The sequence below is a fragment of the Thermobia domestica genome, chromosome 8, assembly GCF_964235325.1.
Source record: "Thermobia domestica chromosome 8, izTheDome1.hap1.1, whole genome shotgun sequence".
Taxonomy (NCBI): Eukaryota; Metazoa; Arthropoda; class Insecta; order Zygentoma; family Lepismatidae; genus Thermobia; species Thermobia domestica.
The window spans coordinates 291,233,504-291,253,121 of NC_137461.1; the positions used below are offsets into that span (position 1 = coordinate 291,233,504).

Sequence of the window (19,618 nt, forward strand, 5' to 3'; positions counted from 1 at the left end):
TTCTGATTGGCTGAAGTTATCCGTTTCTCGCCACATAGCATACATATAGCAAAAATCAAATGCCGACTATTGTTCGTCTTTGTGGCCGAGCATACTAACGCATGGGCTAGTGATGAGAATCGCTTTTGGCATGGGTTCAAACCCGGCCTAAGGGAATTCGGTAACACTTTTATCATTAAAGTAACATGAAATAATATTCATTTTCCTTTGTACGTAATATATCATGCATAAAAAGATATTTACTTATGTCTATGAAACATAGAGTTCTTGTGACCAACTTAAGACAGTAGGCTAGGGTCTTGAAAAAATATATGCGTTTGGTCGTTGTGACTCTATGCAATCCAAGGATGTTATAAAATCTGCCCATATGCATCTTCATCCTATTAACTCAATGAAGCCAAAAAACCAATCGAGCATCGGCACGTTTGATTGGCTACTCTCGTTTCCACCATGAATGTTGGCTCAAAACATTGCGATCTTATTGACCGGAGCGCGAAACTGTGACGTTGGCTTTATGATTTTGTTGTATAGGCATATCCTCTACTTTATGACATCCTTGGTGCAAACAAAGATGTCGGATATTATTCTCAGAATTCTCTTGTATGTTCATTTTTTTTGGTTCCTTTAAGCTTGGATTATAATCTACCCCTTCTTCCAAAAGAAGTGAACATAGAAGAGAGTGCTGAGAATAATATCTGGCATCTTTGTTTGCACAGATTTACAATGACCACCCTAACCAGAGTATGTGCAACCTTGTACGACACTTCGAAGCCAGTGCAAACATTCTGTAACACTTGTGTCCATTCCAATTCCCAACAATTAAGTTAATAACTTCAGGTAAGAAATAACATTAAAATAAAATTTTACATAATTTTCTTTTCATACATATGTAGGAACTGGGATCAACAACTCAGCGAAGCCAAGTTAAATAAGACTTCTCCCAGCTTTTGGAAAGCAATTTTAAAAACATTTGGCCCAGAATTTTTCTTTTATGGATTATTTCTGTTCATCAATGATTGTGTAATAAAGTAAGTATAAACATGTAATTTGATTTTCAATTTTTTTTTTTTAAAAAAAATATTTGAATGCAACTTTCATTTCCAAAGTAGCAAAATTAATTGGGCCGATGTTGGGTAAGCATCGGATCCAATTGTGGGCTAATTGTTGGATGAGCAAACGTAATTTATGTTTACGTAGGGCCTTTCAACACTGTCGGTAAGGAAACTTTGATCTATAATAAATAATGAATCCTTAGTATTATGTTTTTTTTTCCTCCAGATATGTTTAGCAAGTGAGGCCTTTTTTTAAAAAAAAAATATTTATGAACTCATGAGTTCAACTGTGTCAGTAAGTTTTACTTGAACAGGTGAAAATTTTATTACTTAATGAGTGTCAGGCATATTTAATTCACTAGGGTAGAGTAAAATGAACGGTGTGAGTTGTATTTTAATCCGCACAACCTCTTGAGCAAATTAACTGATATGCTTGGCTTTCAATAAAAATCATTTTAGAAAAGCCACGACTGTTAAGAAATTGTATTTTGGCAGTTGAGAAATTGTATATGGTGTAATATCAACCTCCTGTAACGTAATTTGTACGGAAAGGCTAAAGGTGGCAGGTTGTTTGCCCAACGTAGACATTTTGCATCATCATTGAACAACAAGTCGTAACTCACTTGTAAAGCGCAATAATTTTCGTACCAATGCAACACATAACTATTAGCCAATGTTTCCCCAACTATTTTTGCTTCTGAAGTTTGAACATAATTCAAGAATTTTTACTTCCTATTAATAACAAGAGAAATGTTTTAATCTTAGGAATGCGACCGACTTTCATAGGTTTGTTTACTGTTATGTTATTTCATTCAGTTAAACTTTCAGATACAGCCTGTAAGGTCCATTTTCACTGAAATCATTAAGAGGGTGCAAAAGTGCACACAACATGTTGGTTAAAATTTAAAGTGGTTTAATGATAGAGAGCTTGCCTCTGGTGTTTGGGGGTCCCTGATTCGACCCACCAAGTGGGCTTTCTGGTGCAAAAAGAATAAGTGGGAAGGTTTCCTAAGAGTTTTCCCAAGTTGTTTATTCTTCCATTTATTAATTGTTGGGTGTGTTTCTAAGTAAAAGTCAACCACAAGTATTTTTTTTTAGCGATTCTGTTAATCCGAAAATTCGATTAATCAGGACTGTGGTGTATTTGTTTTTGAATATTTTTTCAGTGTTATATTTGTTCACACTAATGATAGTACTGTCTTATTTCTTGCTTCTTGAATATTTTGCAACATTTAATAGTTGCTAAACAGATTTCTAGCTGTTATAAATTAATTAATAAAATAATGCTGATTAAAATTATTTGCAATCACTTTTATTCAATTTTCTACAATCTATTAAAGAAAAGAGTTCTAGTTATATCTACAGGGTGGCCACAAAGTCCCGTTATCTTGAAAATAAGTAACATAAACCACTAAACGTACATAAATAACTACACGGAAAGAACTGAATGACATGAACAACAGTGCTTTCGAGAAGTTTTATTGAGATAGGAAATGTTAAGTATGCAAAGAGTTAGTCTGTCGACCGCCATTCTTATGACAAAGGGTAATAGGCCGCCAGGTTTTGTGCGACATTTTGCGGAGCATTGTAGCTATAACTTGAGTGAAAGCTTTGTTTCACAGCTTCTGTCAGTTCGGCAATGGCATCGTAACGATTTTGTGCAACGATGCGTTTTATGAACCTCCATAGCGCATTATCACAGGTGGTGAGATCTGGGCTTCGTGGTGGCCAGGCAAGTGGTGCGTTCAGATCCGGACTACCAGGACCAATCCAACGCCCAGGAAAGACTTCCTTAAGTTATTCGCGTACGGCGAGGGCATAATGGGCAGGTGCCCGCCCCATCGTGATGAAACCAACATGTCTCTTTGATTCCATGCTTCTCCAAGAGAGGAACAAACCAGTTCTGCAACATGTCTAGATATTGCTGGTGATTCACAACACCGTCGGAAAAGAACCGCCCAAACACGCATCTGCTGTCCACGTCTGTCCATATCATCACATGCAGAGGAATCTGTTCTATCTCTTCATAAAAGTGTGGATTGCTCTTGGACCAAAAGACCACGTGTGTGGTTTCTCTTATGCACCCAATAACTTACAATAACACGTTCTTGAATACTGTAACTGGAAGTACAAGTCATCGTTTACACAATCTGAAACAATGGAAAAACCTTACGTTAACATTTATAAAGAAGAAATGGAGAAACTTGCACTAGCATTTATCAAGTGGTAACAGGATTAACGCCACCCCGTAATTCTTGAAGCCAATGTTCGGATATTTTGTTTAAAAAATTCTAAATTTAAGCTGGATCGCTAGTCACATTTAGGGTAAGACTTTCTCACTAGATGGCAGAGCACATTGCGACACATGCGATGTTGCCACATGAGTTACGAATAGAAAAGTGTTTAGAGACGATCACATTTTATACATGAACACCTGAAGATTCCAACCAGAAACATCTGCAGGATTTTTCCAAGGGCGGGGAAGGGGCAAAAGTCAGACATACATTGATATGCATAACGCTTAATGCAAAACAATTATTATTGAAGCATATTGCATAACTTTGTGGACTACATTAAATAGGCCTATGTTAAATATTCTAATGGATTAAATAGACCTATGTTAAATATTCTAATGGGTTAAATATAATATGCCTTCACGCGTGTTTCTAGATAAAAACGTTTCGAAACAACCAAATACCTTTCGAAAATGCAGGGTAAAGCCATTGTCCCCTTGCCTCCGCTGGCCATGGCCTTTCGTTGACAGAGCATATTGCTTTGCTCAATTGTGACATTCATCTAGGAACCGGTTGTTAAAATTGTATCTCCACTTTCATATCCAATACTTACTGAAACAATAATTTTCTAGTTTTATGATGTGTCAAAAACCTTTAAAACGTTTTCTTTTAACATTGAGCGAGTATGAAACACATGAATTTAATTTTTGTACACAATCCACTCTACGCTCAATATAAGTTTCCCATTATTTACAAAGTATCCCAATGCCTCTGAAGAAACTTTTTTTTTTTTTTTTTTTTTTAATTGGCTACGCAACCAGTCATGTACCATTTGTTGTACCTCTTCATCAGATTGCAACTTCTTTTTCTTTAGTGCCTTTAAGATATACAAATATGTGAAAACTACTGAGGCAAGATTCGGTACGCAAGGAGAATGAAAAAGATTTTCAATGATCGCAGCCATTGCACAGGCAGTAGTATGAGTCCGAGTATTGTTATGTTGTAGAGGAAATTTGTTTTCAGAAGTCCGTGTTACTTCGTATAGTAGGTTTACGATACTTTGGAGATCGGAATACAAGCTATTATTGACTATGAGTTCCGTAGGCTCTAATGCTCCAAAATGACACCCTTTTGGTCTCAGAAGAAAGTAGTTCCCTGTAGGTGATTGTGTGCGATAATGGATATTGCCTCTATTGCATGCTCGCTTTCTTACTTTCGGAATGGAGCCGTGGTGGCTCAGTGGTAGAGCGTTCACCTCTTTTGCTTGGAGTCCCGGGTTCGACCCCAGCCCCCGCCAAGTGAACTTTGTGGTGGACAAACACCGTGTGCGTGGGTTTTCTCGGGGTTCTCCCGTTTCTTCCCATTTTCTTCATTCCACCACTTCATTTATTTCTCATCATCACCGTTTCCTTTAGCCTAACCGGCATAATCGTGGGACGTAAAACTTAAAAATTTCATATTTTACTTCCGGAATGTAATAGCGCACCCATATTTCATTGCAAATAATGAATCTCTTCTGAAAGTTTGCGGAGTGGCCTGCTTCAGTTCGTCTATCAGCTGGCATGATACCATCATGGCGCACACATTCCGAAATCCGAGCGTGGAAAATGTTATAGATTGAACCGTGACTTATGCCAGTGATTGTAGCTGCTTCATCCAGTCACTCTGCATTGCACCTTATCACAATTTCAATTTACATAGAGCAAAGACGGTAAGTGATAACAAGCAATTACCTTGTTGGTATAGATTCAGCGTCCCAAACATAAGTTCTATCTGCGCTCCTTATTCTTATGTTGAAACCGCAAGTGGTACACGTATCACTTACGGCCAGAATATTGGATCTATAAGAGCTAGACATAGAGCACTCACTTCTGGTGGGTGAGATTTTTGGCTGGATCCCAGCTCGTACCAAGTTTACTTTGTGGTGGACAACAGACAAACCATATGTGTGGGTTTCTTCCGGGTCCCTTTCTTTCATTCATTGTCATCATCATCACCTTTCCTTCGGAACACAATGATAGAACGTTACAAAAAAAACAAAAAAAAAACATTCATGTCTCTCGGTTATGCCATGTAGGCTAAACGAGACGATGATGATAAGAATGAATGAAATGGTAGAATGAGAAAAGTAGGAGCTAGGGATGGCCAAATTTTCCGGAATCCGGATTCCGGAAATTTTGTTTTCCGGAATCGGAAAATTTACTTTCCGGAATTCGGAAAAATTCCGGAATTCAGAAAAATTCCGGAATTCGGAAAAATTCCGGAATTCGGAAAAATTCCGGATTTCGGAAAAAAATCCGGAATTCGGAAAAATTCCGGAATTCAGAAAAATTCCGGATTTCGGAAAAATTCCGGAATTCAGAAAAAATCCGGAATTCGGAAAAATTCCGGATTTCGGAAAAATTCCGACATTCGGAAAAAATCCGGAATTTAGAAAAAATCGGAATTTTTCCGAGATCCGGAATTTTTCCGATTTTACTTTCCGGATTCCGGAAAGTAAAAATTCTGGAATTGGCCATCCTTAGCTAGTAGCTGTTAAAAGAGAAACACAATAATGAATAGGCTATATATACTGTATTAATTTCTTGTAGTTGGATATGTCTTTATCATTTACGTAGGCAATTGCTACTGCAGTTATTTACTACTTTATGAGAAAGGTCTTATTTTCACACACAAAAAAGTCGCCGGTATGTCTCAAACATTATCGCGTTCCCACCTGCAGCTGCTCCAAAGCACTGCAAACTACTTTTTAACCAGACGAAAGGCAGTGAAGGAAAATAAATCTCAACAAATATTCTAATAACAGTCGCTTATTGTCAACATACCTACAGGGAGCGCAGAAAGTGTTCGTACACCGTGCATACTTTATATTGAAAACAGCTAGCATGAGAACGGGAGGTGGAAAATATATATATAACCAGAATTAAGACTACACATTCATACATTTTATTTCTATATACAAGAGAAAGGTCAAACAAACACAATCACTGTTTTGTTCAGAAGAAAAGAGAGAATTCCTTTTTTGTAAACGCAAAAAGTCACCGTACACTTATGCTTGAATTAATGCTTATAAAGTATATTACGTTATTTAATATTTTGTGAGATTACCCTGTGCGTTAATGATTGTCTGTAGTCTTCCTGGCATTGATTTCACCTGTAGTAGTTCGTAGTTCTGTAGCTTCGGGACTGATTATGTCCCATTCTTCTTGAATAGCTTTTCTTAGGCCTTCTTTAGTAGACAAGCTGTGCCTTCTGATTCTTGTCTCCAGAACAGATCATAGATGTTCTATGGGGTTCATGTCTGGGGATTGGGGAGGTGTGCGAAGCTGTTTCAAGGTATTATAGAGTCAGGGGCGGATCCAGAGGGGGGCGATCACCCCACCCCCCACAAGAGGAAACTCTTATTTTATATATAAATAAACCCATCCATAACAAGTTTGGAGCTCTTAAAAGTAGCAGTATTACCGCCGACCGCCCCCCCCCCAGAAGTCCGTCCTGGATCCGCCCCTGGCAAACCTTGCAGACAGGCCTTGTTCAACAGTACAAACAATAATTGCGATGTATAATGTTTCTATCACTGTGCGAAACCATAAAAAAAATAATAATAAAAATAATAATAATAAAAAAAAAGAACTGAAAGACCAAGAGTGTTGAGTGAACAAGTTAAACGTTACATTATTAGGGAAAGAAAAAAGGTTCCAAAAAGTAGTGCTGTGCAATTGGCAACGGATCTGGAAACACGCGGTGGCGGAATATTTGCAGGGTATCATGGTCGGATAGCCAGGAAAATGTTCTGGGTGAACAAGACAAATCGTATAAAGAGACTAAAGTTTGAAAAAGAGTATAAAGATAAGGGATCAGGCTTCTTTCTGGAATAGGGCCATATTTTCGGACGAAAATAAATTTAATTTTATCGAGTCCAATGGGAGGCGTATGGTATGGCGCAAGGTGAATACAGAGATGAATCCTCAAAATCTCGTCCCTAAAGTAAGACATGGAGGAGGGTCCGTGCTCGTCTGGGGTTGTATGAGTGCCTCAGGAGTGGGTCGTCTCCACCTTATCGATGGAGTGATGATCCACAAAGTGTATATTAACATATTAAAGGAATATCTCCATACTAGTGCCAGAAGATGGTTCTTGAAAACAATTTATTGTTCAGCAAGACAACGACTCCAAACATACAGCGGAAAATACTCGGTTGTGGCTACTCTATACAGGGGCGGATCCAGGACGGACTTCTGGGGAAGGGGCGGTCGGCAGTAATACTGCTACTTTTAAGAGCTCCAAACTTGTTATGGATGGGTTTATTTATATATAAAATAAGAAAGTTTCCTCTTGTGGGGGGGGGGGCGATGGCCCCGATCGCCCCCCTCTGGATCTGCCCCTGAGGTTTGCTATCTTTCTCAAAGACTTACCCTTCTTATGCACTTTAATAATTACTTTTCTTGTTTCCTCATTTGTTTCTGTTCGGTTGCTTCCCATTTCGACAGCCCACCGTGCAGTTTTTTCACTCCTATTCACAACTAAACTCATTTTGTTACTCGTCATGCTATACAGAGGTGTATACTCAGGTGAATACTAGTGAACCCCAGTTGTGGTATCTTTGTTTCGTATTCGTACGTCAGGTGTACGATCACTTTTTGCGTCTACTCTATACATTTTCTACGGAATTTATTTACTTTCTGACCATTAAACTTGTCTTTGTGGTTCTTTATTGATATAAGTAGTTATGGGGCATCTAGTCCTCACTCATGAATATTCATGAGTGTTTACTTTTTTGACATGGTAGCACTTGGTAATACACGTTTTAAAAAAATGGATACACCCTTTTCCGCATACTAATGACACATAATGTATGCAGGTGCGGCCGGAGGTAACATGACACATAATAATTGTTTTTACGGGCGGTCTTTTTTATAGTATGACAGTTTGAAGAATGGATACACCTTTTTTCCGGTTAAAAGAAATGTTAATTGGACAAGCAGAATACAGAAAAGACCTTTCGGAAATAAAATATGCAGATCACACACGTAGAACAAGGTAATTCATTAATATGCAGCACATGTAACGCGGCAGCTGTTGCTGGAGAATATGCTAGAAATTTGGAATGTTGGAATGGGATATCACGTGATGGACGAAGCATATTAAATAGCCAGTGTTTTTTAGTGAAAAGGAGTTATAGATTGGTTTTAAAACATGGATTCAATGAAACCGTTGGATCTTAGTACAAGAGGTGAAAGTGATTTTACAGAATCATCATCTTTGCCGGGGACAGAGGTTTTATCCCAACCGCTGGTGATTTCGCACTTTCCGCCACTGGAAACAGAAGTTACCCCGGCCAACTTGGATGTATTACCGGGAACAGAATTTTCATCCCACCCGGTGGTGAGCCCGCAACCTCCGCCACTGGAAACAGAAGTTACCCCGTTTAACTCGGATGTATTACCGGGAACAGAATTTTTATCCCACCCGGTGGTGAGCCCGCAACCTCCGCCACTGGAAACAGAAGTTTTCCCGTTACTTGATGTGGATCATGAAATAGAAGAATATCCCCCTACACCTTCTCCAACAGTGAGTAATTCTCCGGTGGAGAATTGGGAGTTGGAAGAATTTTTGAATTTGCCATGTGAGTGTACTGTGGAACGTACATCATTGGATTGTATAAAAGACTGTATAATATATTGGAAACCAGACGATATATGTATTTGTTTTGCTTGCGGGTTCGGAGACGGCAGTCAATGGACACATGATTGTTTGGTGTTGGATACGGAATGTCTTGAACGGAAAGCTATAGATGCTGTAACGAAATTTGAAGTTCGTGAAGAATTATTATCAATTTACAGAAAAAAGCATGGACAGCCTTTTGCGATGATATGGAATTTCATTGAACGTTTCCGAGATCTTGTGTGGGACTTTGAATACAGACCCATTCTATTAAAAATTTTACTGGAAAAAGATTATGGGAAATACGTGGACATATGGTAAATTGTGTATTGTTTGATTTCCTTTTATTAGTAATCATGTATTGTGATAGTGAGAATTGTGGACAAAACATTAGTGAAAGTTGTGTGTTAGAAACGATAAGTGTATACTTACGCTCAAATGGAATAAGTGGTATGCAGCATAATCCTGGAACTTTTCTTGAAAAGCACTTGTTGAATGATAAGACTTTAGTAGAACTCTTTGAAATTTTTCATGAACGGCATCGTGAAATTTCAATCACAAACTTTATGTTAAAAACTGGTGAATGTTTAAAAAATACTGAATTTATTGGACAACTTATTCCAGTTGTCATGGAACGTTCGTGTGAAATTTCAGTTTGCCATAAAATGTATATTGTAGACATACAGGGATTTAAGATTTCCCCGAATGAATTTGTGATACGTGAATTTTGTCTTACTGCGTGTGATGATACTTTAAATTTTCATTGTTTAGTAAAAGTACCATGTGAATTTAACGATTTACCAATAGCTTGCCAAAAACAAATCGATTGGCTTACAAACCACTTGCATGGCTTGTCATGGTCTAGTAAGACTGGCTATCTCGTATCACATATTCGGAATATTATGTATGATTTTTGTGCACCAGATGCAACTTTCCTTTGTAAAGGTGGGGAAAAATCCATTTGGATAAAGAAAATCTTTGCGTTAGCAAACGTTGTGGATCTGGAAAGAAAAGGTTGTCCACCATTAACAGAATTACAAGGTACCGTTTGTAATGAAATTTGTTCATTTCATAAGCAAGTAGAATCAAAATCGGCATGTGCATATCGAAATGCACAACAATTGAATTATTGGTGGAAAAATGAGCGATCCACAACCCTTACTAAGGGCATAGCAAGTTTAATGTTTTCATTGTAATCTTAAAACTATTGTAAGGAAGATATATTTTATGGAGAAATAAAAATATAAAAGTTTAAAAAATTGGTATTTATTTATTTCTAAAAATCTACAAACATCTACTTTTTTTCTTTTTCATTATGTTTTCTACATGTTTTTTGACAAGCTTATCATTATTTTTTAATTGTTTATGATTAAACATTGCAATACATTTGTCAAATGAAACACCACGTATCATATAATACAGAAAATATAATACAAAATATCCACACATGATAGAATGATTATCTTGAACTTGTACAGTATTTACAAAATAGAGTTTACAATTCCTTTGTAGGAACTGTTGAATTAGTTTAGGCACACCCTGTGCCAGAGAATCAAAATAGTATCCATGTTTATTGTTATTGATATAGATTGCTACCCAATGGCTACCAGGTAAATCAGACTTGTCCAAATTAATAATCAGTCCTACAGGGTGTTGAACAAGTATAGGTAAACGATCAATGGGATAAATTCCAGTCACATTTGCAGCGGTAATACAGTCCTTTAGTAACACTTGTAATAATTGATCACTATACATGTTTATTAGTCTATTTCATCCTTACTTTCCTCCTCTTGTTTTATTTTGGATGGAACATACGTTGCACTATTTGGATTTACGTATAAAACATAACCATAGACTTTTAAGTATTCGGCATATAATAAAGCTTCACGCACACAACACTTAAATTGTCCAAATCTATGTTTTAAATAAGCACAAGAGTAAACATGAAATCCCAAGGAAGACGCTTTTGGGCACTGTAAATCTTCTAAATTCACAACAGTCCGTTCCAATAGTTGCTGCAGATAGTCCTGACGTGTTTTACCATAAGTATACAAGGTACAGGTATTAGCACAATATTGTTTCAATATAGTAGGTAACAATGAGTAATCTACATCGCCATTGTACCAGTCAATACCATAATCATGTTGTACTAGATGTTTATTCGAAAGTATGAGCGGCACACGTAATTCATGTAATGGATATGGTGGTTTAAAAATCCAGCTTTGTACAAAGGGGATATCAGGATTTACAATTGCAAGTTCCTTAATAATAATATGATCATCATTATCGTTGAACGCGGAGAAGTGAACAATAACCCTCATGGCACTCAAATGACGAAATTTTACATTGTATGATCAGTATATACATTCCTGTCTTTATCGATTTGAATGAGAGAGTCAAATTGAGCGTACACAATACATGTAATGGAATTTTGTAGAGGTTGAGAAAATGATAATTTTAAATTGACAGGGGAATCACGTATGACATCCCACGTAGAATCATCTAATGTTCCTGTTGGAGATAGAATGAACGGGTACAAAGTGTATCCATGTCGAAATTCTTGACGGGAAATTGTATGTGAATGATCTTGATAATATATACCGGTACCGGAAAACAGAGTGGAATATGTTTGAACATATAATCCATTTTCAAAATTAGGAGTGAGGGGTGTCGGTGGAAATGATTTTGAACCAACTTGTAATTGCAGTTTGTTAACGTTAAAATGTTGAAATTCAAAAGGATTTACATGTGGTTGACCATTAAATGCAGCGTTTGATACAAAACCTATAACAACACCTTTTGGTACTTTACCCAAAAATAAATTATCGAGATTATATGAACTTACTTCTGCGGGAATGGTATAGGTACGAGTTTCAACACGAGTAAGAGGTATGCTGGCCGGAATGTGTTCCATGCCAGCATTGATTTGCATAGCTAAGTCGGCAGCAATATCTAGACGCCGCACGTGAAGTGTTACGTCTTCAAGTTTGACTTTATATGCTGTATTTTCAGCAGACATTAAACAAAACGTATCTTTTGTACGATGTAATTTTACACGTAAGCTTACTTTATTAGGAAGCATACATCCCACACCGGCAATATCAGCATGGATACGGCCATACATATCGAATGATGCACTATTTCTAACATACTGGGCACGATTTGTAAATCCAGTATTTGCATTACCTAATACATTAAATTGGTTTGCAGTATCTTTATACCATAAGCCCCCAGTTAAATGGGTTCGAGCGGCATCACTACCATAATTTAATAATGTTTCGATATAAGCACGGTACGGATATGAACCAGATGATGAACTAATTAATTTATCATTTAATAAAACATCAACTTGACTAAATAACGAATGAAGAAAATTATTTACAGGTGCAACAATATCTGCCGCAACTAAATTTGTATTATCGTTTTTTGTAATTTTACATTTTACATAGAGATACAAGTATGCAGTGTGAATAAAATCACCAGTTTCACCAGGTACAACAAATTCAATTGGTCCTTCTGACGATAAAGTAGAAACCGGACGATATTCAACAGTGGAAGATGACTCAATAGCAGTTTGAGTCATTGGAATAGTAAATAAATCAAGTTCACTTGTACAACATTCAGGACTACTTCCACTGAGTAAAGCCATGATTAACTAAATATATCACCGGAATATTTTCGATTACGTTTGACCGGAGGGCCGAATTGTACAATAGCAGGAGCCTTACGTTTTCGTGGACGTCTCTTACCACTACCGGTTAACAACTGACTAAGTTTATTTGCAGCTTTAGTTTTTAATGTTTCTCCAGCTTCTTCTACGCGAGCACGAACGGATTCTTTAAATGGACGGTCTTCTAGTACATCACCTGCAACTTGTATACCGGTTTGTAACGCTTGCCGGCCTACAGCTTTGGCACCTTGTTTTAATAAAGGCAATGCAAAACGAAATAAACCTTTAAAGAAACTACCAATCCCATGAACCCGTTGATAAACTGGACCTGAAAAGAAGGGAAGGCCACGTCCCCGCTGATAATACGTATGTTGCTTTTTCATTTTCCAGGAGAACGTTTAAAATGAAGTGTCACTGTCAATGTCCCGGAACGAAATGGTAAATTTCGTCCTGCGTGGTCCTTTAGTAGTATTTCAACACTGTTAAAGCAAAATTTAGAGAGTGGTATATAGTGAATATCTTGATATCGTAACGTTTGAACTTTTCCATAAGTCATATTGCCAACAGTTGCAATACGTAGTAAGGGAGCTTGCGTATCTCCCACCAATTGATATTCAATAAGATCAGTATACACAAAAATTTGAAAAGGATATCCAATATCTAAGTATGGTTGTTTAAATCCCTGTTTTTGAATAATGAGATCATTTTTTTCATGAAAACCTAGTTGTATAGCCAAAGTAGGTGAAAGTGTTATAAATTCAACGTTTGGTTCAGAAGTAACATGAATAATATTGGAAGCGTTAAATCGTATAAATTCTGAAACTTTATTTAATTCTTCCAGTATGTGTTCAATGTTTGCATAATATCCAGGAGTAATTTTACTTTTCATAATTTCATGACCTTCTAATTTGTACCAAACGATATTTTCATCTTCGGTGACATTATGACACGTTAAAGGAATATGTATTTCACTTAATCCGACACACCAATCCGTATCTGTTAAACGTACAGTATTTTTCAAATTATTAATGAAATGGGTTGGACTATTTTTAGGATAAACGTCTGTGCTTGCATTTGAAACCAGTGTAATGTAGAAACTGTCTGCGATGCTTTCAGAAATCATTTTCGTTTAAAGTGAAGTGTCAAGTTCGAAGTTCCAAAACGAAATGGTAAGTTTATACCGAGTTCATCTTTTAAGTTTACTTCTATCGTATCAAAATATTTCTTTTCAACTTTCACGTACTGCGGGTTATGAAATAAAATATTTTTGATTCGTCCATACCGCTCGTAAAATATACTAATTTTACGAAGTAAAGGTCCAATTTCTTCTTGTTGTTTTACAATATCCACACATACGTTAACTTCTGTTGGAATATTATAATCAAGGTTACAGGGATATTTTCCCTGAGGAGCCAGAAATTGTTCCCTATGTTGACCTTTTATATACACCACTGAATTATAAAAATTTGAATTTTCATTCATAAAACCGAGTATATGTTGTAAACCTTTTGTTATGTCTAGAATACACCGATCACGTGACCGGAAGGAATGTTGAATATACACTTGATTCTTAAAATAATTATATTTTATTATACGTACCTTCTCGGGAATTAGATTTAAGATGGCTTTAATGGATGCATAATATCCCTCCGTTACTTTAACAGGATATCGAATATATTCACCATCAATAAATGTATCGATTGTAATTTGTTCACCCGGACCAACATTATAAAAACTCCACGGTATATTAATTTGTGTTAAGCCCACAACCCACTCTCCGTCCGTTAAATCTATGGCCCTTGCAAGTTTTACTCGAAATGAGGATGTTGTATTATCAAAAAGTGTACTACTTGCATTGGAAGGTAACGTCACGTAAAAACCGTGTTTCAATGACGAATTCATTATGCAGACTGAATACTAGATACTCGAATCCACGAATTCATACTTTCTGGGTAGCCTAACCATTTTACGAAAACCCACCCCTTCTTACGTTGAAGAACTTTTTCAATTAAATAGGTTTTGTTTGAGCTTAGAAATATTTTTTGTAATTCTTCAGCATAAAATATTCCTTTAATTTCATCACCATTCCAGTCTTTTAATTTATAAGTTACAGGATTTGATTTTATACATTTATCAACTAGAAATATTTCTCGAGACCAATTTGGCAAATATCCTTTTTCAAGCTTGTGTTTATATTTAGTAATACGAACATAATCTCCTGCTTGAAATTTACAAGTTAATTTCTTCTTATGTACAGTCTTTCCGTACAGCGTATTCCACACTTCATTGATATTTGAATCATTTACTTCTGCGGGTGCCATTTTAATAGTTGAATGATAACTATGATTATAATTGTGTACAATTTGATCCAACACATCAATGTACCGATACGTATTTTCAGCAGTAAAATAACGATATATTTTACTTTTAATGGTACGAATTACTCTTTCTACTAACGCACATTTCATTTCCGAATGTACACTATAATGATTAATCCCAAAATCTTTAAACACTTTCTTTACATGGCGATTATAAAATTCTGACCCTAAATCAGTTTGAACGTGAACCAGTAATGGCACTTGGTTTAAAATTGAAGTTATTGAATTAGCCATTTCAGGCCCTTTCTTTGTTTTCACAGGAATGCAATACAAGTACCGCGAAAAAATGTCAATTGCACATAAAATATAGCGATATCCGTCATTATACTTTGCAATATTTTGCATGTCCGCCAAATCGCATTGTAATGTTTCATTAGGACCACTAACATAATATTGTTTCCGTGGAAATGTTTTTCGTATTGGAGCGTGCATTGTATATGCATCTTGTGATGCTAACCATTTTTTAATTTTCTCTCGGGATAATTTTGTTTTACGTTCTAATGTACTAACACTGGATAAAGATGCAGGATCTGAATACTTGTAATAGATTTTTGATAATTTTGTCATTTCTTATTTACATTTTATATTCTTTCCAATACCGAAATACGTTAGCTGCAATTGCGGGAGATACTGCAGTCGAAGAAGAATGCCGTTTTCGAATTTTACTGCCAGTCACTTTCGGGGTTGTAAAAGCAGGTGAAGGCGGTCCTGGTGTACGTGAGCTAATAAATTCCCGAGGAACATTAATATCATCCAATAACGTTTTAAATGGCTGTAATCCTACTGGTTGTGTTGAATATTTCCGTGTACGAACGACATCATTTACTAAATCGATAATATTGGAACCGGGAATGATATTTCCATTGATAGCTACTGTACCTGTTTGATCCCACGAGATTTTCTGTGAATTTATGAGTTGTTTAAGTAATAAATCCGTTTTCCTTCGAAGTGTTTTTGGTACTGATTGTAATATATCGGGTACAAGAGTTAAAATACCACTATCTGTACGACTACTTGCATTTTCTGAGTCAACAATGGGTAGGGCAATAGGATTTTCCGGTGTGGGACCCGATTTATAATGTAAATATTGATGTAATACTTGCTGATACAATTTCCATTTTTGTTCTCTACTCAAATCTGTACGATGTAAGATTTCGCTCATATCTTTATCTAGTCTTGATTGATGTGCTTCATGCGTCTTTAAATTAGATTGTATTCTATGAAGTGCATTTTCTGGAACTAATAGCATTTTACGTAATTCCGACATGTTATCTTCCAAAAATTGTTGAGGCTAAGGCACCAATGAGTGGCCCGAGAATTAATGGAAGTAATGCACCACCTTTCTGTAGTAATAATTTCTTTTTCTTTTTAAGAGAAAGTTTTGAGGAGAGAGCACGTAAGATCTTCTTATGTCTACGGAGCCTTTGCTTCTGAATTAATGATATGGGGATATTTCCTTTTATAGTATTTTTTGCTACTTGTGATATGGTACGAATCAAATCACCCGGTGCGTTTTGAAGAATAACTTTCCGATCGGATGGCTTGCATTTCGCAAGCGTGCAGAGCGTATTATAATGATGTTTTACCTTCAACATCTTGATGCTAACTAAACATAAAACGGTGTGGCCGCGTTTTTAACACTACTGTACACATGCATTATTTCTCCGGGAAATATATTTGTTCTCAGTCGTAGGGCATCATGTGTTTGTTGTGTAAGATCAAACAATAAATACGTGTGTGGTTTTTGTGTAATTTCCTCAAAGACATTTACGAGTTGTTTGCTTTCACGAGGCATAATTTGTCTTGCTAAATATTCAATTTGTAACTTATCACGTGGATTCTTAAATACCACTATATAATGTGCATTTAAACTAATATCTCGAGCATGCCGGTTTTTTGGAAATAAATTTTGAACAATAAATATTACGGTTAATTTCTTGTGGTGAGCGTACTTGGTAAATAATTTGGCCACATCGTCATTTGTTTCTGACATTAAATCATCTAATATGAGTAATGAATTTTCACTTATATCAAAAGTATTTATATCGGGGATTCCTTCCAGAAAACGTATTTTTGCATCAACGTCCAAGTTTGGTATAACTGCGCCATAACACCATACAATTTCTTTAAATGAAACATTAAACATATCATTTCTTTCTTTGATTAATCGATTCACAAAGTGAGTTTTACCAGCACGGGAAGGACCAGCTATGAGAATAGTGCACGGATGTTTAAAACGTAACATCTTCGTTGCAAATGACACAATGTGATAGAAACTCTGCTTTTTATCCCCCCCCCAAAAAAACGAATCTCTGGCCAATCATTTATGAGATCTATAGCCATACGGAACAGTAACACTTCTTGGTACGTCAGTCACAATGTCAGCGTCTATTCGTCTGCGTTTACTGGTCACCATTCGATGTGTCTTTAGTTCTCTTCGAGAAAAGATGCGCAAATCTGGTTTCCGAACAATTTTGGATGGCATTTCGATTACAGTTGCCTCCCGATTCCCCGTCACTAAATCATAAAAACTATCAAAATTAATTTTATCACTTGTTCTGTGATTTAATGTTATTCCACGTATTTTATAGACATATTTCATTTCCCCACTAGCATTGCGTAAAGCGTAGGCGTAATTCTTTGCACCTAATGCTATTACTTTACGTATTTCCCAACCTTCGGGAACTTCATTTGTTAACCCACCCAAATACGAACTTAATTTTAATGGGAGTTGCTCATCTTTTCTTTGTATAAACATGATACTGTCCGTATCGCAATAGATTACATTCTGTTCTCCAACACTTGTTAGTAGATCATACAGCCACAGTCGTGCCCATGAGGTTATAAATGCTGCCAGCACAACATTTGAAAATGCTAATGGGATATTTTCACTCTCACAGTCTTTATATTGAACAATTAAATGAGTTTCACCAACTGGTGTTACAGCTTGAATTTCATATTTAGGATCTGTTAAAATTTTTAAAAAATCCTCTGCTGTATCAACCATTGTGCACTGTGAAAGGTCTGTTCTTTGTCCCCATTTCCCGTACAGCGAATTCAAAAACAGTTTCGCTGTACTGCGCAGGCCTGGATTATATTCTATGTTCTCATAATTTAACTGTATTCCCTCATGCCTGAAATATTCTTGAATGTACTTTTCCTGCTCTTCTTTTGTACTGCATTCTGCAGGAAAGCCTGAAGCTTCTTGTTTCATTTGTAAAAAGGATTTTACATATGACCCAAATAATCCTTCACAAACATCTTTTTCCGGGACTAATAAATCAAACTCCCATATTTCATGAATTTCAATTAGCTCATACCCATTGTCTAATGCTTTGTGCAGTTCGGGGGTACAAAACGTACCGGTAATGATACGTTCAAGATCTATGTGCGTACATTCATCATCATTTTGTTCATCCATGCACGATTTACACAATCCAAAGATTAATCTTCCTCCCGTAACATAAGGGAGGATTGGAAAATATAAATCGGAGGGTGGAAGAACACTGCATTTTACAAGTCCATGAATGTTTCGCACATTGGGGAAATTGGGGCCATTGTGTACTTTAGGTACATTCACAGGCATGCCTCGTTTACACATTGTTGCGGGGTAAAGGGAAGTGACATCTACGTAAACTACGTATTCGTCCTCTGCACAGTCTACATATAACTTAAAATTTTCTGTTCTACCTCCTTGATAGGCAGATTTCGGAATGAGAGGATCACGAATATGTTTGCACCGTTGTTCGAGGATCTTCTGTATATGTTTATCACGTTTTACCATTGCATCCCATTCACATTCCCAAATTTCTATTAAATTATAACCTAATTTTTTCAAATAGTTGCGGCAGTGCACTGTTTGTTCGTATCTCTTTTCAAAAGTGTTGTACGCACCATTTTCTTTGCATAAAATGCTATTTCTATTATCTTTATAACAGCTTTTACACGAATGCCAGTAACATCCCATGAACTGATATATAGTGTTTGTTTTAGCGTCAAAACCATCGACTTTATATCTGCCAAACCGTTCCTCCAACGCATTATTCGAAGTAACAATAGATCTCTTTGTTACATGTTCCATATACTTCAACCATTTTAATGCTTTAATACTCTGTTGTTGAGTAAGTTGGAACCCGTTTGGAGGAATAACTGGAATTGTGTTTTCAATCAGGTGATGACACCGGTACGTCAACATTGCTAGACTAGCGATTGTCGTGCTGGAAATAAAACATTGAATACCATTTGTTTTCTCTTCAATCATGGAGGTAAATTTAATTACTGCCTCCGCCAATATACGCACATCGTTCCGGCAGTACTCCATCAATTCTTTCTGAAAATCAAAAATATCACCATTCCGTACTCGCTCTTCATGCCACAGCATAAGTTCTGCCCGGTCTGCCGTACTACGTGAGTCTGGGTCATAATAATACAATGCCGGCCATTGTCCAACATAATTTTGATGTTCCTCTGTATTAAAGAGGTATGGAAAATCTCCTTTTTTCAATTCAACATTCAATCCTAAGGTTTTCGGTAATTTGGATAATTTTACACCAAGATAAAGAAAAGTGTCCCGAAAATAAAAACGATTACTAATACTAATTTGAAATATCTTTTGACCGT

At 36.5% G+C, this 19,618-nt stretch overlaps 1 protein-coding gene across 1 annotated transcript in view; it reads left to right on the forward strand.

Annotated features, from left to right (window-relative positions):
- Positions 1 to 19,618, forward strand: part of LOC145693712 (putative multidrug resistance-associated protein lethal(2)03659) — a 217,401-nt gene that overhangs the window by 44,895 nt on the left and 152,888 nt on the right. Inside the window, exon 4 of the mRNA XM_081769997.1 lies at positions 894 to 1,028. Within this exon, the coding sequence (XP_081626123.1) occupies positions 894 to 1,028 (135 nt within the window). The remainder of the gene's footprint in view (positions 1 to 893; positions 1,029 to 19,618) is intronic.